The sequence below is a fragment of the Cynara cardunculus genome, assembly GCF_001531365.2.
Source record: "Cynara cardunculus var. scolymus isolate 2C chromosome LG 3, CcrdV1, whole genome shotgun sequence".
Classification (NCBI taxonomy): Eukaryota; Viridiplantae; Streptophyta; class Magnoliopsida; order Asterales; family Asteraceae; genus Cynara; species Cynara cardunculus.
Genome location: NC_037530.1, coordinates 4,351,980 through 4,375,883, shown reverse-complemented (window position 1 = coordinate 4,375,883; position 23,904 = coordinate 4,351,980). Strand labels below are relative to the sequence as shown.

Sequence of the window (23,904 nt, the reverse complement as noted above, 5' to 3'; positions counted from 1 at the left end):
ATATATAATGTGGCGGTCGGTTTGGTCCAAACCGCCCAAAAAAAATTCTAAACCGCAGACCGACCGGACCGCCCGGTTTCGGCTATTTTTCAAACCAGACCGGACCGCCAGACCACCCAAACCGCCAAAAACGGTCCGGTTTGACTTGGTTCGGTCGGTTTGAGCGGTCCAACGGTTTTTTTGAACACCCCGAAAAAAAACTCTCCCAAACAAAAACTTTTTCAACTTATACAAACAAGTTAATTCATATAAACAACGTTATTAATACAGACAACTTTACACAAACAAAAACTTTTCCAACTTTCCAACTTTTTCCAACGATGTGCATTCAATATTTATCACTACTAGGCCTTGAACCTGTTTTTATAGTTAAAGCTCAGTTATTTAATTCCCAAATTATTAAACCCAATATTAGTAATAAATGGCAACTTGATGCCCCTTTAGGCTTTGATGTACTGTGCGGCCGCACGGGCTGCACGTGGCCAGGATCGGCCCTGTGAAGACCGTAGATACCGAAAGCTCCATTTTCTTGACCTGTGCAACAGAGTGTTAAGGTTCTTAACCCAATTGAAGGTTGGATGGTTATAACCATTGCTTCACCTAAACGTGGCACCCAATAATATTATGAAGACATTATTCAAAAAACCGAAGGGTGGGAAGTAAAAGAAATTCGTATCAGTAGCAGATCGAGAGTTGGATGGATCGCGAAGAAGGTTGAGCAAACCAAGAGTTGGAGACAGCAACGAATTCGGCTTCTTGGGAAATCAAATTAATTGAGAGTAATTTCATCCCATTTCATTAAAGCAAGACGTGGAGAGGGTTTAAGCGGAGTGGCAAGTCGGAAGGAGGAATTTTGGGGTAACGATTGGGGTAAGCATGGTGGTTTCAACAATTACTCTTTCATAGGTCTACAAATGCAGTGCGAGGTTAATTAGAGTGTTAGGGGTTGTTTACTAACCTCTTATCACCTCTTACCGGTGGGAGGCTCTTACTCGATTAAGAAGTAAGGTTGTTTACCCAAAAAAAGTATACCTCTAATCGTGCTATGACCATAAACAGAGAAGTAGTTATATCTCTCCTCCCGGGTAAGTGATGACATTTCCCAATTTACCCTTCTCCAAAAAGATTAAATAATGTTAAATGCGTAGGAATAATATTTACAATATTTGATAATCAATAAACTGTAATGAGTATTATTTTAAATATAAGGGTATAATAGTCATTTTAACTGAGTCAACGCACTTAATACAAAATATTTGGTAAGCATATATTTTCAATCAACACTTACTTGAGTCAAATCTCTTATTTTAGTGAGACATCTTATTTCAATAGGCACTTGCCCAATATTTTAGTAAACAAACCTTTAGACCATCCAATCTAATACAATTTCTAATAGGAGTGTATAAGAAACCGTCAAACCACTCAACCCGTCCAACCCAACCTGCTAACAACTCAATTAAACCAAACCCGCTAAATCATCAAACCGTTAACCCACCAATTAAGAGGGTTGAAATTGAGTTAGCCTAGCTTAACCCAACCCGTCAACCCACCACTAATTATATAATTTAGACAAAGTTTTATTTATATATAAATTATACTAGTTTATATTATATTAACATTTGAACTAAACACACACACATACTCTCTCTCTCTCTCTCTCTATATATATATATATATATATATATTAACGTATAAAATTATACATAATATTTGTATTTTTTTAGCTACATATAAAGTATAGGTTAATAGAGATTCACAACCAAAAAAATGAATACAAAGAATCTAATAAGAAAAAGTTATTGAAATCATTTTTACAGCAATAACAAATGAATGCGTCGGAGAACATGGATGATGTTGATAGGTACTTGTTTGACGAATCTATCAATCCAAAGACTCTCTCATTTGAAGTTTTACTTTGGTGAAAAAAATGCTAATAGTTATAGCATTTCACTACTACAACATTAGGTTTATAAGATGTCTAAAATGTCTAAGCGTTCTAATATGATATTTTATAGAACTTCAGTTTATAAGATGAAAAAAAAACGTCATATATAAAAGTGTTACAATATGTTTATAAGACGCATTTAGGTGCTTTTAAAATAAAGTGGCATATTAGTTACTTTATACGACATTATATGATAAATATCATATGAACACAAATGCTATGTAAATAAATGAGTTTATAGGACACTTCTCATAATTGTTCTATAAAATAAACTAATACAAAACTTCATTTAAAAAGCGTTTCAAAAAACTTGTTGAAAAATACTATAAACTTATTATAACACTCTTAGATAGAACAATTTATAGTTTGATTCTATTAAGTATTTCATGTCAATCTTATGTAATCACTAACCCGCCACCCTTCAACCCACAAGGGTTGAGTTAGGTTGGGTTATATACTTTTAAATGGGTTGTGTTCCGTTGAGATTTTTTCAAACCGCCATAATTGAATTGAATTGTATAAATGTCGTAAACCGCCCAACCTAACCCGCGTGTACCCCTAAATTTTTAACACAATTTCTCAATTGTTAAACTTATAATTTAATAAAGACAAAAATTATATCAATATTAATTAACGATCAAACTATTTATATTTTTTATAACCAATATCTCATTTAATAAAATACTTTTTTTATTAACATATTTCACAAAACATCAAAAAAATGATATGATGTAAAATAATTTCTTATTAAAAAATTATATCTTATAATTTTTTATATTATTCACCATCACATCAGCAAAAAGTACTATGTAATAATATAATTTTCAAAAATCAAATTTCTATAGAAAGAATCATACTTACACCTGTCATAATGTTTAACATTTTTTTTAACTCTCCCAAAAAGTAATTACCATTAGAAATAAATATTATTTTACTACATTCCATCATTAAGAAACTTTTAATTTAAAATTTAAAAGAAAAATAGTATTTTATTAAAAATATGAAATATTTTAATAATATAATTAATGTTGTAATATCTTAAGGAAAGAAATTATTGGACTTAAATGTAATTTTTGTAAAGATTTTAAATAATAATTTACAATTACAGAATTTGTTAAAGATGCTCTTAAATAACTCAAGATTGCCATTCTGCTTTGAAAATGGAAAATTTTCAACTCCCCAGAAAAGAATTGCCTAACAACAGGATTCCCACGATAACAAGATAATGTCTTTGGCAACAAATACCAAATTTAATTAAGAAATTGTCATTGAAAAAACGATAAAGAATAACAGTAAATAGAAAATACAGAATCTGTAATTCTCAGTAAACATTAGCTTCTTAAATAAAGATGAGTTTACAGTAAAAATAAATATTTATTATAATAAATCATAATATTTTGATAATTTTCTTTCAATCATTTCATCTATGATGAGGGCATATAATCCTTCAACACAAATAATTGTTCAACAATGGATCACAAATGTTGGATACCATATTTATTCAAAAGAAAAACAGTTACAATAGACTACATAATAGTTATACATCGGAATGTGCCTTCAATAATGGATCATTTGATTGTAAATATCTGCAAGATTAAAAACATATCAAGAAAAAGTTACATTTTACCCAAAAAACAGAAAATAAGAGTAACTATAATACGCTTTGATATTAGTATTGCTAAATAATCAAACAAAAGATGATCAATGCTACGAATTTATACGGTTCACCTGATACAAATGCTACGTTAAGGAAACCATAAATAACTTGGACCTTTTTGTTACTCCAATGATGATACAACAAGATATTTCGATCACGATTTAAGACATCTCAACACTTGGAGAATATCTGATACGTTAATTGTAATAGCCCACAACAACAAGCAATCCCAACCCAATAACATCTAATTCACTTTAAAATGATGGTAGGAGTTATTAATAATCTATAACTTTAAATTTATAAGAATATTACAAATCTATTTATATGGGACAGATCGTCACATGATTAATGGCCATCCCTTTGTACCATACTTATATATGCAAGGCTGTCAAAATTAATAAGTTGATTGCAGAACTTGCCTGTCACTTTTGCTGAATAGTATGAGGGAAATAGGATGCTGAGGTGAGAGGTAGAACAGTTGCCGAACTATATATACACATGTAATAATGCTGTAATGATTCGAAAATAGACATTAGCAAATCAACATATGTATCGAATTATATGTAGCTGAATTCAGAATGATGATGCAAATCAAACACATAGGATCGTTATATGATCATGGAGTGCACATACTTTAGTCCTATATGTTTAAACTCTTAACCTTCTGATAGGTTAAACTCTACCAGTAATGTGGATACTGGTAGGCCAATAACGTTTTAGTTTGTTTCATTATTTATAGTTACCTCACAATACACATTCTATGGAAATATACATAAAACTTATGATTTTTGCGTTCTATGGTGATGTCTATACACTACAACAAATTTAAGTTTACAGGATGACACCAATTTTAAAACGTACTAAGACTCTTTTATAGGACTCAATTTATTTGGACCAAAAAATGAAGGGTCATATCTAAAGGCCTTGCAATAAGTTTATATTATGCTTTTAGACGTCTTAACAAATTTTATAAGACACTTTTAGTACAAAGCGTCTCATTAGCTATTTATAGGACACTATTTGAAAAAATACCTTATAAAAACAAGTGTTGTATAAAAAGATGGGATTATAGGACATTTTTTTGAAAAATGTCTTATAAAATAGCTAATGAGACGCTTTTGTATCAAAAGTATCATATAAAACTTGTTAAGACGCCTAAAAGCGTCCTATAAACTTATTAAAATGCTTTTATATATGACTTTATTTTTTGGTCCTATAAATTGAGTAATGTATAAGAGTCTAATAGGACACTTTGAAATTGGTGGCATCCTATAAACTTAATTTTGTTGTAGTGATAATTTGCTATGGCAGGTAAAAATAATGATTCATGTGAAAAAATAAAATAATTTAAGATAAGGGTATTTTCAAATAGAAAGGCTAAATATCATTACAAGCTAAAAAAAGAAAGTAAATTCATAGGTGAATCATTAAAAAATCATTCAAATATGCATATGTGAACCCATATGAATAATCTGGAACGTTGATTCACATATAAATCTTCAAACCAAAAAAATTCCTCATTTTTTCAATGATCATGTATGACCCTTTCTCTAATCTTGTATTTTTACTTATCACCATATTTAACCTTTTTATTTGACGCTCCCACTTTAAACACACACACACACACACACACACACACACATATATATATATATACACACACACACACGAAGGATTGTGTGAGAAGGAGAATTAATGTGAGAAATGTAAGAAGAGATCTAAATGCTTGATCATCTTTAATATCAAATCCACCTATGAATCGCACTTGATATGGAGATTGATCCGGTGCATCTCATCTCGGTGTATCTCATTTTAATGTGCATCTAAGGGTGGATATCCTTTCTAGGGGAAGGATCGTGTGAGAAAGAGAGTTAAGATGAGAAGCGTAAGAAGCGTAAGAAGCGATCTCCACCCTTGATCGCTTTTAATCTCATGTCCACCCATGATTGTGTTTTAGAAGAGAATTGATCCGATGCATCTCAGTGCATCTCATTAGTGTTGATCTTCAATTAGAATTGATCTAAGGATGAAAATCTCTTCTTATCCTTCTCACCATAACTTTCATTCTCACTGGGACCCAACCCGGTATATCTAATAGTAAATTTTGAAATCACAATGCAAATGGGTAATTAAGTAGATTTACATATCCACTGTCCTCCTCTGCCACTAATAAAACTAAAAAACCCAAAACAAAAATAACCGTTTTCACACCGCATTGTGATATCGAAATCATGGTCGAATAACAGCAAACCCACGATTTGCTATTTTGTAGCGACTGACCAACGCTAACCGTGACAATTAAAGAGGTTGCTTAGTTATGATAAAGGCTTACCTCCCAAAACATAGAAGTAAGACTATCCAAAAGAAAGCACTAATAAAACTCGGCTCCTTATATGCCACCCACACCTGAAATGAAACAGTTGCATGTTCTTGTTATGGAGAGAAACAAATAATTTATTAATAAGAGTTGCAAAAAATAACATGTTGTATGTAATTTACCACATTTATCAATATCACTTATGTTTCTTATGGGTAACCATGGGTATTTGGTCTAGTTTGTCCTCCTCGTTATGGTATCCATGTATAAAGTCATTATGGATATCCGTGTTGCTCCCAATTCTTTTGGTGCGCTACAATCGCTAAGAAACCATGAACCGTCACCATCTTTGCTACGGGAGCAAATGTTCCATTGTAATCAAGTCCTTTCATCTACTGGTGTCCGAATACAACCACACTAGCCTTTAAACGCTCAATGCTGCCATCAAAGCTGTACTTAATGGTGTACACCCATTTACTCCCCAAAGCATGTTTCCTAAGAGAAAGTGGCCCCATTGTCCAATTATCAATGAGTTTAATGAGATTCATAATTTATCATGAATGTTTGATAGTGACTTAATGATATAAAAAGTAGATTATTCAGTAAGATTTTAGGTTGAACTTTATGCAAAAAGCAAAATTATTCGTAACTTGTCTCTCCCAATTAAAAAAATATATGCTCCTTTCATTTATAAAAACCCTCATAAACAAAATCTTTTTAATTTATACAGATAAATTAATCCATAAAAACATCTTTATTCCGTATAAAACTTAATAAAGAAAAGCCAAACAACTCTTAACTCTACCACTTCCTTTGAAGGATGTCCTAACCTTTGATTATGATATATAAGTGCACTCTTCCAAAATTTGAGATTCTACTTACAATGTCACACTGGCATTATAGTCCCAACCACATGATGGATGTAGATATCAGTCCCTTTGATATAACCGTAGCATTTCGTTAAAAAAAACGTACCGATAAAACCACATGATGGATGTAGATATCAATCACCGTTGCTACCATGCATCTGTAACCATTTATCAATATCAATTTTACACTGCATTTGATATGAAAGAACTAAAAATAGAAAGTTACCGGAAACGGAAAAAAGAACGAACTAGTTAGAATAAAGAAGATGGTGGTTCTCGTTTGGTTTATTTCATCGCGTCCGACATGGGTGCAAGAGCTAACTAAAATGGGTATATATACGGAAACGTTTCTTTTATATTAATCTAATATCATGATCAGGGACGGATTAGGGTCACGAAAAATGTCATCTTATCATTTTGTGGTGTATATATTTTGAAACTACAGTAATAACACAAGTCTTCCTTAGTAAAGTTGGTTTACATGCATTTTCTTCTGTCCTTGTCCATCGATCAGTGAAAACATATCTTCAGGAAGAAAATAAAAACATAAATTCAATAAACTTATATTCAACAAAATAATTAACATGTCGTAACATGATTAGTGAAACAAGAATGAAACATGGAATTTCGAAAAAGCAGATTTTTATCCTAAAACAATAGAGGTATCAGTAACACAATAATGAAAAAACTGTAATTTTTACCGTGCGACAGGATTGGAATGGTATGGAGACGATGCATTAACAATAAACGAGTAAATCAAAACTCCCACCATCAAGCAGCCTAGTGCAGAAACGATAACTCTTGCAGTTACAACAGAAATTCGTACATGATCCCTAATTAACCCAGATCTTTAATTAGTATAAAAATTAGATCATGTAATTAAACATCTTAATTAGAAATAACACTTTACGAAATGAATATCATAAATGGTGATATAATAAAGCAGTTAAAGTGTTAAGTGGGATATATTCGATGGATTGAGTATTAATTAAGGGGCCGTTTACCAAATGCTTGCTCGAGTAAGCGCTTATCAAGTCACATTTCTTTACCGGATGAATATGGCAAGGACCAAGAATCTTACCTGGTAAGAGTGAAGACACGAACCGAGAGTCTTATCCACTAAGTGATGGCGAAAACTCTTACCGGGTAAATTGTTACATATGATATCGTTCTGTTTGACTAAAATCTTATTCGATAAGTAAGAGATAAAGTTGAATTTTACCGTTAATTAAGCACTTACCGGATAAGTGTTTAAGTAAACAGACCCTAATACATATATTAATTTGAAGATTTTATAAATTCTTACCTTTTATGATGTTTCACCAACACAAAATATAATGGATTTGTCGATGATTCTTCAGGTGACAACTTGAAGAATTGCACAAAGATGTATCCACATGTAGTTATGCTGTAAAAAGGTATTGAAAGCAATAAATTAATTTCACTGTACATGACACATTTACACCACAAAACGTTAATTTTTCATTAAATAATATGAATCAACATAAACTGTTGTTTGATAGACAATCTGAATAATAGAAATGACTGATCTACCGTTCAATCTATATCAAATATATTAAGCATGGATAAAGTAATTATTTTATAAAGATGTTGATTGGTTGATTTTGAATAATAAAAATATATATTTAAGCATTTTTTGAATAAAAAGTTGTGTTATAATATTATATTAGTAATATATATATATATATATATATATATATAGAGGGAGGATCATACGGAAAATTAAACATTTTGTTAGAAGGCGAGAAGTCTCAATATCATATATATGATTAGACTCATTAGGCGTGTTTAATCATATATGATTTAGCGTCTATGTGATGTCAATATATGCGACACGTGTTTAATCATATATGATTAAACATCGACATAAGAAGTCTTCGATAATACTTACAACATTTAAGGGATAAAAACAAATCTAAGCTAATAGAAAATTGTTAATACATACCAGTGTTCAAAAAGGCGACATGGCGGATGCCAGACGTGTTTTTGCTGTTATGATAAGGCTTATATAGTTTCTGTAAAGCGTTTGCTCAGTCCATGGCCACTTGAGGCGGCCATGGTGACTTTTTTCAAAAGAAATTATTTTTTTAATTTATGTAACTTTGTGTTTTTACATTTTTAACTTTTAATCTTACACTTTTATAGATTTATCTAATCACATCACTAACAGTTCACGAATTCATAAACGACATGGATTCACGATTAAAAAAAAGATGTAACGTTGCCTTCTAATTAAGTTCCATTTTGAATATTTAATCAAAAACTATTTTTATAGTAATAATCTAAATGATTTTTTCTTCTTCTAATATGAATGTATTAATATCATTTGATTCTTATTACAGATTTAAAACTTTAAGAACTTTACCGAATCGTAATTTTATATGTTTGAATCGATAAACAAAAAGAAAATTACCTTCCAACAAGCCAAGTTGAAGCGATTATAGCAGCTGCCACGGTCCAGTTTGACTCCTTGTAAACAAACCATGCCTACACATTTCACATATGAGCCTAGTTGATTCAAAATTAAAAAAAATGCTAATGAAATATAGCAAATTATATTATTTCGTTCTTCCAAATACCTTTTATAGCTGTTTTTCTACTCAATTGACCGAAATAATCAATAAGTCGTATATAGCAGTTTAGCAACTTGAGAAATATATTTTTTATGAATATAATATTTATAAAGTAAACTTCTTAGCAAAACGTTAAAGTGTTACTTAAGAAATCTTGACGTCACAAGTAGCTTTTCAGCAAGTCGGATAAGTAGCATATTAACAAACTTAGCAAGACGCAAGTGACACTTTAACAAGTTACATAAGTATTATTTTTTGTGTCAGTATTTTACAAGTAACATTTTAACAACTTATGAAACTGTTACTCTATGAATATTTTATATTCATAAAAAATGGATTTCAAGAACTGTTAAATGTTAATTACGAAATCTTAATTATTTCAATCAATTACTTAAAAAATGATCTTAAAATAAATAAGGGGATAAAAAATTGGATATTTTAGACAATTTCCTACCATGTTAAAACAAGCAATACAAGGAAACACAATTGATATTATAAGGCTAAGGGCCGCTTACCAAACGTTTACCCGGTCATTTTATTTTACCGGATGAATATAGCAAGGGCTAATAATCTTATCCGGTAAGAGAAGTCTTACCCGGTAAGTGAGGACGATGACTCTTACCATGGTTAGCGCTTACCGGGATAAATTGTTGCATACGATGATTTTTAGTGAATAAAATCTTACCCGGTAAGTAAGCGATAGTGTTAAATTTTACCGGTAAGTGCTTATCGAATAAGTGTTTAGGTAAACGGCCCCTAACAAAAGTTAATTTAGTATGAAATCACCCATATGAGAACAATATTTATGTTAAACTCTGCCATTGCCGCTGCCATCCACCTGCAAGAAATTTCACAAAAAACTTGCTGAAGAGGAAACAGTTTCTTAATAATTAATTACTTAGGGGCCGATTACTAAACGCCTACCTGGTAAATGCTTACTGGGTAATTTTCCTTACTGAATAAACATGACAATGATAAAAAATCTTACCCAATAAGAGCAATGATAAAGATGAATAGTCTTACTCGGTAAGTGAGGGTGACGACTCTTACCCGGGTAAGCGCTTACCGGGTAATTTTTGCATACGATATCATTTTGATGTACTACAATCTTAAATTACAGTGTTGACTCCCAAGGGTAAGCGCTTACTAGGTAAGCATTTAGGTAAACGGCCCCTTAGAGCTGCAAACGCTTCTTTGTACCCATGGATGACACAAGAACTAAATGGTTTTATTTGCTAAAAACTGATTACCGACAGCTTTAACGAGTCTCATACGAAATCCTTCTTCAAGGACGTTAATGTGAAAGAACAATTTTTTGTTCACTCAACAGCTAAGGTTAGCGAGGGGTTTCGATCGAACCCAAAACCCGTCTTAATTTGATTTGGGTAAAGTCATCTCACTCTTTTACCAATTGATATATACGCCAGAGGCACTAAATGGTTCTATTAATCTTTTTATACTGACACTTTTAGAAAGTATCGTATCGATACTTCATAAAAATCAAGTTTTATTGTAGTGTTTTGAACTATTTTTTTAGAAAAATCAAAATTGAGTATTCAATTTGTATGGTACATAATTAAAAACGTGCATTTAAAGCATATTTATAGTATTCACATTAATTTCATACATCATTTTTTTTCTTAAACTATATATATATATATATATATATAGGGTTGGATTCACGTGAGACCAGCCTGTTTTCATAAGACCCGTGGGACCACATTTTTACACTTGAAACGTCACAGCAAAAGCACTGTGAAACCTTCACAGCATTTTGCTATGAAGTTTCAAGTGTAAAAATGTGGTCTCACGGGTCTCACAAAAACAAGCTGGTCTCACTTGAACCCAACCCTATATTTACATTTGAAACTTCACAGCAAAAACACTGTGAAGGTTAAAAAAAGTCACCTTCACAGCATTTTGTTATGAAGTTTCAAGTGTAAAAAGCTGGCATATATTGTGCCATATAAATAAACTGCAGTGTTTTTTTTTCCCGTGATTTCGTTTCAATAAAAAAAAATCTATAACTTAAACTTCTGATCTACCTTGATTGTATGTCGAAACAAGAAAGGTAGCCATTATTGGCGAATACATAAGCAAACGCAGCTCCCATCACGATACACAATACAAACATCAACGTTTGTACTACGATTCTCGCGGATGTCGTTGACGCCATTATGCTCTGGCTTCTCTCTGTGTGTGTTTTTTTTTTTGNGGGGGGGGGGGGGGGGGGGTTTGAGTAATGTGTTAGTGAGTAGACGATGAATATATAATTGCAATGGGGGAAAGCATCATGATTGTGACTAAGTTCCTCATAGTTAAATTAATATATGCAGTCGGTCAATCATGGTTTGCAATACTATATTAGGGCTTAACACCCAAAACTTCGTTATGTGGCCCCATTGCCTCTCATGTGAGTACATATTTGTCTTTCTACATCCTCTATATAGGGTAAATTACATATTGCATCCCTATGGTTTGTTGCGAATTGCAATGGTGGTTACTGGACCATAAATTCATGGATAGGGTCATTGTGGTTTCACTTTTGTTACGGTGGAGGTCCCTAAAACTAACTTATATTAAGAAGCTCCGTTAGAACACGGTCATTTTGGTAGATGATATAATTTTTCATTTTTTATTAATTTTTTTAAAGTGATTTATTTTTTATATCTATTTCTTTTATTGTACAACTTTTTAATGCATTTTATACAAAGGTATACGTCCTTTAATAATAATTACAAAAACAAATAAAAATCTCTTCCCTACTTCGTCATCTTCTCCGGCCACGATCCTAACTCCAGCGACCATAAAACACGGTAAATTTAGGTGTATAACGCATATCAACTTCAAGAATATACAATTTTATTCAAAAAATCGTTACATAAAACTCGTCTAAATCAAGATCTTAATACAAATCAAATAATTTGAATAGGAAAAAAAATATAGAAATCATGAAGATGTCCAAGATTGATCCTTGAACAAACCCAAACCAAAACTGATCCTTAAATATGCCTAGATCTATCCCTGAAGAAACCGAAACCCTGATGTAGAAACCCAAAGTGATTCTCTTTTAAAACCACTGGTTCAATTCTTGTTCAATGAGAATTCAAATCTTCAAACTGCAAAAATGCTTGCACAAATTTGAATCAAGAATTAGTGCCAAACCTAGAATCAACGATCTAGAAATCTTGTGCAAATCTGATGAGGCTATTGCTCGATCCTCAATTTTTGATTTCGGGTTTCCAAATCGATGGTTTTCGTTTTGCCTTATGTGCTTGTGGTAGATCGTGGTTCTTGACAAACATAATCATGTGCTTTGTTGCCATTTGCAAGAACAAAAAGATGAAACTGAGATTGCCATGACCGATCCTTCAACAAGCCCAAATCTAAATGTTTGTCTTTCTTGTTCGTTGGAGAAGAAGAAACCCAACTCAAATGAACATCTCGATGCCTTTCTTATTCGTAGAGAAGAAGAAACCAAAACACAAATGAACATCACTGGTTCGATTCTCGTTCAAAACCACCATCGTCACCACTTGTTTGATTCTCGATCAATGGATGGGGTTTGCTAGAGAATGGAGGCCAATGATGGATATCCTCTTATTGTTTTCACCTTCAACCACCCCAAAAACGGTCACATCCTCTATGTTGCCGGCGAGGGTGAGATTGGGAGGGGAAGGGGTTATTATATATTTGATTTATATGTTAATAGAAAACAAAAAGGAAACTGTAAATATGAAAATACCCTTGAGTTAACGGAGTTGTTTAACGAAAGTTAGCTGCAGAGACCTCCAACATAATAAAAGTGAAACCACAGGTTTCTATCCATGAATTTTAGGGTCTAGGGACCACCATTGTAATTTGCAGCAACCCGCAGGTACCAAATTTGTAATTTACTTCTTAATATATATATATATATACACACGTCATGTAAGAAGAATAGTTATGGTGAGAATACTTCAATTCTAAGTGGATGAATTAATTTTTTAATCTAATTTAATTTTCTTTCAACAACCTTGTTTTCACCAGAACCTAACCCTAGATATATGCGTGGTATCGTGTGAAAATAACAATTATGGTGAGAATAATGAGAGCATTTATGAGCCTTTGAATGAGTAATGGGAGATTCAAATAAGAAGACTAAGGTGGCGTTTGTTTTTTAAGAGGTTCTGAAGTCTGAAGTCTGATTTCACTTCTGAATTTTAAGAGGTGGTACTGAAGTCTGAAATCTGAATCAGTCAGACTGTTTGTTTTTACGTCTGAAATCTGAAATCAGAATCAGTCAAGTTTTGGATCTGATAGATTTGGATCGATCTGGGTCATGATTTTACGAGAATATGTGGATCGATCTGGGTCGTGATTGATTTGGAGATCGAATGTCTTAGATTTGGAGGACTAAATCTGGAGGTGAGAATGGAGGGAAGAGTCTGGAGGGAGCGATTAAGAGGATTTAAGTGATTATGTTATCACTTTTTTTTTTCAGAGCAAATTAAGAGCTTTTCAGCTCTTATTTATATAAAAAAACAAACGGTCTGAAAATAAAAACGTTTGACCGGTTCAGACTTAAGAGGCATTAAGTGGTTTTTTTCAAAAAACAAACAAGCCCTAAATATTGTGAGAAAGTACGAATGATATAATTTGTGTTTTTTGGGTATAATTTGTTTGACTTAAAAAATAGGGGCGATAGGTAATTATTCTAAAAAAAGGTCGTTATACTCACTTTTGCAATCATACATGTTGTACCGTCTCATGTGATGGATATCTATTTTAGAGGTGATCATTTGCTGGTTTGGATGGGGTGTAGCCGGTGCCTAACCAAATGTTTTTGTCCAAATGTACTTATTATAGCAAATCCAAACATGTTTGTCAGACTTGATAATTTGTCTTTACCAGCACTATAAACGGGCGGACTTACTCGTAGGCTAATTGGCGTAAAAACGTTTAGTTTTTAAGAAAACAAAATTAATTGTGTATAAAGTAGTAAATATGGATAATTGAAATATTTACAATCGGAATTAGTGGGACGGGGAATTGAGAAGTTGGATGAGAGAAATGATCATTGATGAATCAAGGTAATTATAAGTTTAGTTTCTAAAATAGTATTACAATTAAGTGGGAATTTGGAAGTATCAGACTACAAAGCAAAGCAGGGGACTTTTATCGATGGAAAAAATATGTCAGTAAAAGTCCAACACATGAAACAATTTCATTAAAATTTCATAACCATATATGAAACAAATGGACCGTGCTTGGGCACCTATATTTAGAGGTGAATAAAGTTGGCATCTATCAACGATATATTAATGTAATATATATTATTATAATATTAAATTAGGTTTTTAGTGTTGTTTGGTATGTGTTTGAAGATTGTTTTTAGTGTTCAATGGATCCATCATTTTTAATGTTTTATTTTTAATAATTGGGTTGAAAATGGTATTAATTGTGAAAGGGTAGCGGAGCTTATGTTGGATTTTTTTAGAGAACTGTAAATGTAAAGTGGATAAATATAAAAAAAAGTCATGTGGTGCTGAGTTTTCAAAAGAAGTCGATTTAATTTACTTTTGATATTTAAATATTTTCTTTTATAATTAATTGTTTAGAAACAGTAGACTTTCACATCCTGCTTAATCCATTCATGCATGTTTCTAAGGAAGACTTAAAATAGGGGATGGAATTTCAACTAGGTGGGTAGAAAATCGTATTAAATATAATTAAAATTTTAATTTTAATAAATTAAATTATAAGATATTATTTTATTTATTTTAATTATATATATATATATATATATGTTTTTAAGAAAGACTTAAAATAGGGGACGAAATTTCAACTTCATGTGAGGTGGGTAGAAAATGGTATTTAATATAATTAATTTTTTATTTAAATAAGTAATTTTTGCAACTCTGGAGCTGGTTGGTTAGACTTTTCTACTGGACAGTGGGTACAATCTTCTTATTGTGGAAAGTTTGAGCTAAGAGCTGTGCAGTGTTGGATGTGGATGGAGGGACTGTTTTTTGGACATAAGCTGGATTTTGAGTTTCTCCATTGGGAGGACTCAAAATTGAAAATTTTGACATATCAAAAACGTGTGAAACCTTGTTTAGATGGGTTGGTTTTTTGAAGGCTTCATTTGTGTGATTATTGACTATTGAACTATCCTCACTTAGTACAGTTACGACCTTGATGTGCTCCTTATTTTTAGGGGTTTCTGTGTCACTAGGGAAAGTTCCTAAAGATCTATCATTGAGATCGGCGGCAAATTGACTGATTTGTGTTTCAAAACTTTTTAACGTTGCATTGGTTTGATTTATAAAACCTGTGAGTAATTATTAGAGTGAACCATTAACGTCTGATGTATTTTGTCTAAGCACATGTGCTTGTGAGGGTTGCCCACTTTGGTAATTGTGAAGAGGACATTTCCCATATCCGGGGAAATTTTATGGTTGTAAGATTGTCCATTTTGATAATTGTGAGGACCACCCTACCCATGTGGTTGTGAGGGTTGCCCATTTTAGTTTTAAAAAAAATATGAATTTCAAATAAGTTATTTCAGGGTTGAAAAAAATTGAACCAATTCCTATTTTAAACCTTAATTATTCACTTCAAAATCCTTTATTTTATTTTAACTTGTATGATTTCGTAAATACAAGTCCAACATCTTATTTCATTTACATTCAATTTTGATCGAGTCAAAGACAAAAAAATCGATAAAAGGAGGAAAATGTCCTTCCTTTAACGGCATTAATTTTTACAGCAGTTAGAGTAAGAGACCAAATTCTGACGTTTTTGTAGACATGATGACCATCTTGTATGAAAAATGTTATTTTCGACAAATCACATGGATCAAATATATAGCTAGATTATAATAAATGAAAATTTAATAAAGCAACTTCGTTTGAATTCCAAAACTGAGGGATAAAATCCAAAATTTACACTGGATTTTCGAATCTGGAGAGAAAAGAAAATAAATGGAGAGAGAAAAAGAAACGAAATATGTCTTTTTTATTAATACATCTTTCTAAAAAGATGTTATTTGTAACGAAAGGTCGGGTAATTTGTAATTCTAATAATCCGGAAGAAAAGTTCCGAGAGAAAATTTATGATTTCTTTCTTTCAGTTTCATTTCCTTTCTCTCTTAAAAGAAATCTGAAAACATAAGTTTTTTCTACTTTTTTTAAAAAAAAAAAAAAAAAAGGTTTCGAGAACACGAGGATAGTGGTTGAGCCATTTGCTATTATATATTGTGAAAAATTAATAGACAATTGGTATTCTCTCGTACCACGTTGCTTGAATTATTTGACTCTTAATATATAATTAAGCTCGTGAATGTTGACTTGGCCAATTGCCATTATTTATTTAGGGGTATTCTAACCCCAGCCCCTCCTACCCCAAAATCCCCACCCCCTCCTACATATAAAGACAAAAAACAACAAAAAGACAAAAATTAAATATTTTCATTTTTAACCTTTTAATATTTTAACTTTTGACCCTAACTTTTTTATATTTTAACTTTTAACCTTTTATTTTTTTAACATGTTTTATATTATTATTAATTAATAAAATATTAATAATACATATTAATAAAATATTAATAATACATATTTCAAATATAAATTAAATTTATTAATTAAAACTTTGATTTTTCATGTTAAATCAACATATTCACGAGTATGAGTACGCTCTATATATTCTTCATATGCACTGAATCTATGTTGATACGGGACAATCTATGTACTTGCATCTTCAAAACGATAACGAGTCCAATGGTGCGTAAGTGTGGGCATTGGATATTCTCCATTTAATACCACCTTTATGTAATGGTTACCATCAACATGCACTATTGCAATTGCCACGTGTTGAGATGACGACGGAGGTTGTGTAATCGAATGAACGATTAATTCTATAAGAGAGTGAAATCGAAGAGAGTGAAATCGTTCGATATATATATATATATCGATTTTTTTTACTTTATTTCAAATCAATAACTTTACTTTATTTCAAATCAATAACTTTACTTTATTTCAAATCAGTAACTTTACTTTATTTCAAATCAAATTATTTTTACAATTATGTAAACGAGTACACATGTTAAAACGTATTTTGTACTTAATGTCGATATTATTGTTCATAATGTAACATGTTACTTGATATATATAAGAGCTAATTTAACGTGACATGCTAAAACGTATTTTAGTTAATATAAAATTATGTATTTTTATGTGATAATGATGTAAACAAAAATTGAAAAAACAAATGGCATATCATAAATTAAATAAATAACTATAAATGTAAATATTAAAAATATTTTTTCATAGTATATAATATATATAATGATATAATTAAGTCAAAAAATATTCAATATTGGGCTTATTTCGAAGGTATTGACGTGACGATTATAATGGTGTAACTTATTAAAATTAAAACGTATTTTTTAAACGTATTTTAATTGATATACGATTATGTATGTTAATTTGATCAGGGTATAAAATGAAAATTTTAAAAGGAAAAGGTATAAAGTAAATTAATTAACTAATTATAAGGGTATAAAGTGTAAATTTAAATTTTTTATATTAAAATCGTGTGAGTGTGTGTGAATGTGGTGTTGATGTGAGTATGAAAAAATTTGTGAGGTGGGGAACAAAGGTGCAGGGGCTAGAAAGGTGGTGCAGGGGTAGCAATATCAACCCCTTTATTTATCTCTCTCTCTCTCTTATATATATATATATATATATATATATATATATATATATATATGAGCTACTGTTAATCCCCCCAAACACACAAACAGACCGTGTCTGAGCAATTAACAATGGCGGCAGCGGCAGCGGCATCTGTGGGAATCGCAGTGAAGACGTTGTTCATCGTACTCTTTATTACGATGGTAGCTTCATTTGCTTACTTACTAACCATTGATGGGTTAGGTTCTTGTTTCAACCTAAACGCAAGGTAATTAAATTATTAGATATTAGTTGTTTACGGAAACGAAATCACGCATAGATACGGGCAGTCGTACATACGCTTGAATTCGATTCTCGATCGTAGCATTAACTATTAATAAACCGATTGATGATGATATTATCATATCACAAATGAACCTGGTATTTTCAAATGCAAAATTGATTTATGTTTTAATTATTTTGTGGTTATAAATCTGAATGTAGTCAACGATATTGGAAATCAAGTCGTATTGATTTTGAAGACATGAATTGCACATGGGACAAGATGTAGATGGGACAAAAAGATAACACCATCATTTGATATAATCATAATACGTTATTTGCTTTAATGGTCAAAAGTGCTCATCGTTGCCACCATCATCGCCGGTAGCCACACCGCCAGCCACCATGGCCGGCCATCGTGATCAACCACCTCCACTATAATCTCTGGGTCCATCACAACCGCCAGACCTCCACTGTAATCTCCTTGTCCATGACAACCACCAAACTTTCACTGCAATCTCTAGGTATATTGCAACCACTATACCTCCATTACAACCACCGTTGACCACTGATCATCGGACACCTTCTCTACCACCTCCACCGCTGTTGGCTACCAATAGCACCGTCAATAACCACCTCTATATATCTCCACCATCTTGGCCACCGCACCACCACCACCTCTACTTCCTCCACAACCACCACATCCACTTCTATATCCAACTAATGTGGATCACTTAATTCAAATTATCAAATTATTGGATGAGAGAGAATAACATATATATATATATATAGAGAGAGAGAGATGAATGATTAAATGTAAACCATTCTTATTTGTATAAACTGTGCAAACCACACTCATCCATCGATTTTATTGTTTAATCTTATTAAATTTTTAATTTTTCTACTTATGGTAATTCTTTTATGAAATTTGTTGCAGGTGGATGGTAGCGGGAGTAACAGATTTTACCATAAAAATAGTTGTTATAGGGGTATGAAGCTTCATCTCAATTATGATGCTAATTAATTAAGTTAGTTGTTGTTTTGCAATAATTAAACAACATCTATAATATATATATATATATATATATATATATATCATAGTTTTTCTCTTATTTCAAATTTGAATCATTTTTCACTACTTCAAAAGAGAGTTTACATTTATTAAATTAGCTTCACGGCCAATAAAAAAGCGACGGTAGAACCCGTCAACACTTTTTTCACTTGATACAAGTTTATAGCGCACGGTGATTGAAGATCGATGCTCGTTGAAGGCAGCAAGTGTCTTTTAATTATTTAGTAACGTTACTATGGATGCGTTGTGGTTGTATAGGCATGGCTCGTGTACAAGGAATCGAACTTGATGGTGCCGGTTGCTTTAATAGCTTCAGCCTTTTTGCTTGGAAGGTGATGTTAATTATTTTTGTTTATCAATTTAAAAATTAGGTTAATGTATTGGATCAGACTAAATGCATACTTATATATAACCATTAATTTCTCTTCATACATATTAACATTAACATCAACACTCACTTTTTACATTTTTAGTGTATGTTTTCATCTGATTTAAATATAAATAATCGTTGACATAGAAACACTTGAAGCATTATTTATAGGGTTTTATTTTTTGAGGTTCATATTGGTCTATCAATCAATTAATTCCACCGACTCTGACAAAGTCAAAAGGGAAATAATTGTAATAACCTTAATTTTATGAATGCAATAATGCATTTTTTTTTTCATTTCTACGTTAACGACAAGGAAAGATATAAATCAATTTAATGGAAAATTTTAATAAACAGGTGGACAAAAACCATTGGATTTTGCAAAAGTCATGAACAAATACTCGAATAAACGAAGTTAGGGATGAAAACTGTTAAACTCTACAGATTTCATAAATGAAATCCATAATTTAATGTTATTATAATGTTATTTTTTCTTGCTTGTTTGATTAATTTTATATATATATATATATATATATATATATATATATATAGGGATGAGTTCAAATAAAAACCATTCAATTTGTAAAAACCGTGAAAACCTCATTCAACCAATCATAATTTTTTATTTTGTTTATCTTTTTGTAATTATGAGAGGTTGATTAACCATTTTTATTGTGGAGGGTGTTAATCATGTATATTATCATCTTCATTATTTTAATTTTAGAGAAATACATGAAACAGTTCCATTAAAATTTCATCAAGTAGTATATGAAACAACTTCATAAAAAAAAAAGTATTATATGAAACAATTTCACAAGATTAACAATTTCATGAAAAAATTTCATAAGATTAACGACGGATGAGAGTAGTTTTTACGGTTTTTACAAATTGGAGTGGTTTTCATTTAATCGCTCCTCTCTCTCTCTCTCTCTCTCTCTCTCTCTCTATATATATATATATATATAGGTGGAGGTTTAAAGAAACGAGAACACCTTTATTTTACAAAAAACCTAAAGATGCTCATTACAAAAATGAAGAGTATCGGCAAAGGAAAATTCCCTCGCTGATCCGTCGTTAAATGGGTCTTCCGTTGTTGATCATTCATCGGTCAAAAGCTCGTCGGTAATGCTCTCAGCAACGGACCAGCGAAAGAATCTTTCAGCAATGGAATGTTTAGCGAGAGAACTGGTTTTTGACCAATCCCTCGCTGATTAGCGAGGGATTTTTTCCGTTGCTGATATTTTGTTTCTAGTAGTGGCTCCTATGACATGTGATAATAAATGTGAGACCTGGTGGCGTGCATGTGACTTGGATTGTCACCAAAGGTCATCCACGTCTTTCATTTAATATCATATGTGATTGACTATAATAAAAGAGTGTTTATACATTTTTATAAAATGAAAATATTTTTGTTTGAACATTTTATATACATGTATATACAAGAAAAGGTTCAAATAAGAAATATTGTCATATATAGTAAAATTAACTGTCTTAATTACCTTTTACAGCGTTACTACATGTGGATACATCATTGTGCAGTTCTTCAAGTTGTCACGTGAAGAATCCTCAAAAGATCCATTATATTTTGTGTTGGTCAGACGTCATAAAACGTAAGAATATATATAGTCGGGTTCAAACGAAAACAATATATATATATATATATATATATATATATAAGAGAATAAGAGAACAACATGATCATACGTGATTTTACACTAACGTTATATACAAAATCACATGTGTTTCACCCGAATTTCCCCCCACAACTTGAAGACATGGGCCATAGGTCGTCCACACACTCTTTTGGCATTTAATATAAAATCACATGTGATTTTGTACTTGATTTAGCCGTTCTCGTATTTTCTTAAATAGTTAGGATTCCCGTTTTATCTCCCCCCCTCTCTCTCTCTCTCTCTCTCTATATATATATATATATATAGACTAGATCCTTAGTTATTTTAATTAATCAAAATGTTTATTATAATTAGTTTTTATATACATATTTGTGTTATATAATTAACCAGGGATCATATTACTGTGGGAGTTTCTATTGTAACTGCAAGAGTAATCATTTCTGCACTAGGCTGCCTGATGCTGGGAGTCTTAATTTACACGGGTCTTGCTGATTGGCTTCCATCTCATCCCAAACCATTCGCACGGTATTTATTCATATACAAATTTCTTTCTTTCTTTTTGTATTTATTCTCCTTCACTTCATATGGGCTGATCAAACACAGATGCATATGGACATTTGCCACTGACCTCTATATTCACAATGTCATTTTATCGGTACGTCTTCGCTAATTAATTGGTTCTTATTTCACATATTTATATGAGAGATCGACGGTTATAACATAACTGTACAACAGTTATAATTGTTAACGTTTTTTCTGATTCAATGATAGAGGACAACTTAACTTATAGTTAAGCTACGACTTAATTGCTTAAGTTAATTTTCAGGTGTGGGTGGCATATAAGGAATCAAGCTGGATAAGTGCTGTCTCATGGGTACTTTCAATTTTATGTTTGGGAAGGTAAGTAGTTAATGCAAATCATGATCAATTTCAAGGAAAAGACAGCAACATTTTATTTTTACTGTTATTTTGTGCTGATATTCATTTTTAACTCTATGTTCACAGCATTGCTATATGTGTATACATAGTTTGGCAGCTGTACTGCCTCTCACCTCAACAGCCTATTTCCCTTTTAATTTTCAACAATAAAAACAGGCAAGTCCTACAAACAACTTGGTTATGAATTTTCATGGTTTGGATTTATATATGTCACTACAACAAAAATTGGGTTTATAGGACACCCCCAATCTCTAAGTGTCCCAATAGACCGTTTTATAGAATCAAAATATAAAACGTCATATCTAAAGGTGTTGTAATAAGTTTATACGACACTTTTGAGCGTCTTAACAAGTGTCACATTAGCAACTTTATATGACACTTTTGATAAATTGTCCTATAAACTCAATTTTTTACAGGACACTTTTTCAAATATATGCATGCTAGAAATGAATCTTTGTACTTAGAAATGTAAGTTTGGTCATATCTCTAAATTTATGCACATTTTATGTGTCAATCTTTGTGTCATATATATTTTGTTCTCATTGAAGTAACGAGTTGTATAGAATTTATATATGGTGGTCGGTGGATAGATTGAAATTTCTGTTCGGGTCGATATATATAGACATTATGGAATCATATTCGTATTCAAGACTATATATACTCAATAGTCATATGTTGTAGTAGCTTGTGAACATAGCCCTTGTAACGGGTGAACCATGTAAATCTATGTTTAGTATTTATCATTTGTTAACCATTTATTTGATAATTATACAAACACTAATATCACAATATATTATATATATTGTAATTACTTTTATTTTGTTCAATGTTTTCTTAAAACATTCTAATTTTTGCAGAGATTTGCAGACAAATGATCCGTTGTTGATGGCGCATCCCAATGTATAACTATAATACGCTAAGTGAACATTTGATTTCTTTTGTAGTTGTAAATGACCAGGTCATATGGGTTTTTTTCCTCGTTTTAAAAGCGAATAAAGAAGTGGAGTTTGTGACTATTATGGGTCCTGATTTTTTTAGCATTTCAGTTGTGTATTTGCCTATTTAAAGGCCACTTCATATTTGAATGAGATTGACTGTAGAGCTGCTGCATATCTTTCTATATAGTTTCTTAACATTATCTTCTGTTTTTTTTCTACCAGTCCTCTGTTTTTCTCTTATCAACAATTCCAAATAATAAAGTTACAAACTTTAATTGAAAATTATGACAGTGGTGTAGAGTGATATTGTTATAAATTCTGGTTTTCGATTGCTTGGATTCCACTGAAAGTCGTGTATCACTTTTAGATTGAAGTATTTCGATGGTATAATCGAAATTTCAATTGGATAAAATTCAGTGGTTTTCCAGAAAAGAGAGTTTTCGTGTTATCAAATATGTGTACCAAAAATCAAATGACCAAAATCGCAGCTTTTCCCTCAAATGGTCGAAAACTGCCATACGACAGTTAGAAAAACCGGGTTTCCAAAACAGAGTCAAAACCGGGTTTAAAACTTCAAATTCGGATTTTTGAAGCATTTTTCACAAAGCAATATTACAGCTCGATCCAGCCAGG

At 31.6% G+C, this 23,904-nt stretch overlaps 2 protein-coding genes across 2 annotated transcripts; one reads left to right on the top strand and one right to left on the bottom strand.

The window, feature by feature from the left end:
• Positions 1–3,482: 3,482 nt before the first annotated feature.
• Positions 3,483–11,510, bottom strand: LOC112508647. Its single transcript, XM_025113326.1, has 9 exons — positions 11,428–11,510; positions 10,169–10,220; positions 9,223–9,296; positions 8,095–8,196; positions 7,490–7,621; positions 6,895–6,946; positions 5,935–6,008; positions 4,022–4,111; positions 3,483–3,531 (listed from the first exon to the last, which is right to left on the bottom strand). Exons 1-9 carry the CDS (start codon positions 11,493–11,495, stop codon positions 3,483–3,485), a joined length of 693 nt encoding a protein of 230 aa, XP_024969094.1. The 5' UTR covers positions 11,496–11,510.
• Positions 11,511–18,138: 6,628 nt separating this feature from the next.
• Positions 18,139–23,453, top strand: LOC112510208. Its single transcript, XM_025115541.1, has 9 exons — positions 18,139–18,325; positions 19,256–19,307; positions 19,649–19,722; positions 21,269–21,370; positions 21,785–21,919; positions 21,998–22,049; positions 22,221–22,294; positions 22,400–22,489; positions 23,191–23,453. Exons 1-9 carry the CDS (start codon positions 18,189–18,191, stop codon positions 23,237–23,239), a joined length of 765 nt encoding a protein of 254 aa, XP_024971309.1. The 5' UTR covers positions 18,139–18,188; the 3' UTR covers positions 23,240–23,453.
• Positions 23,454–23,904: the final 451 nt, after the last annotated feature.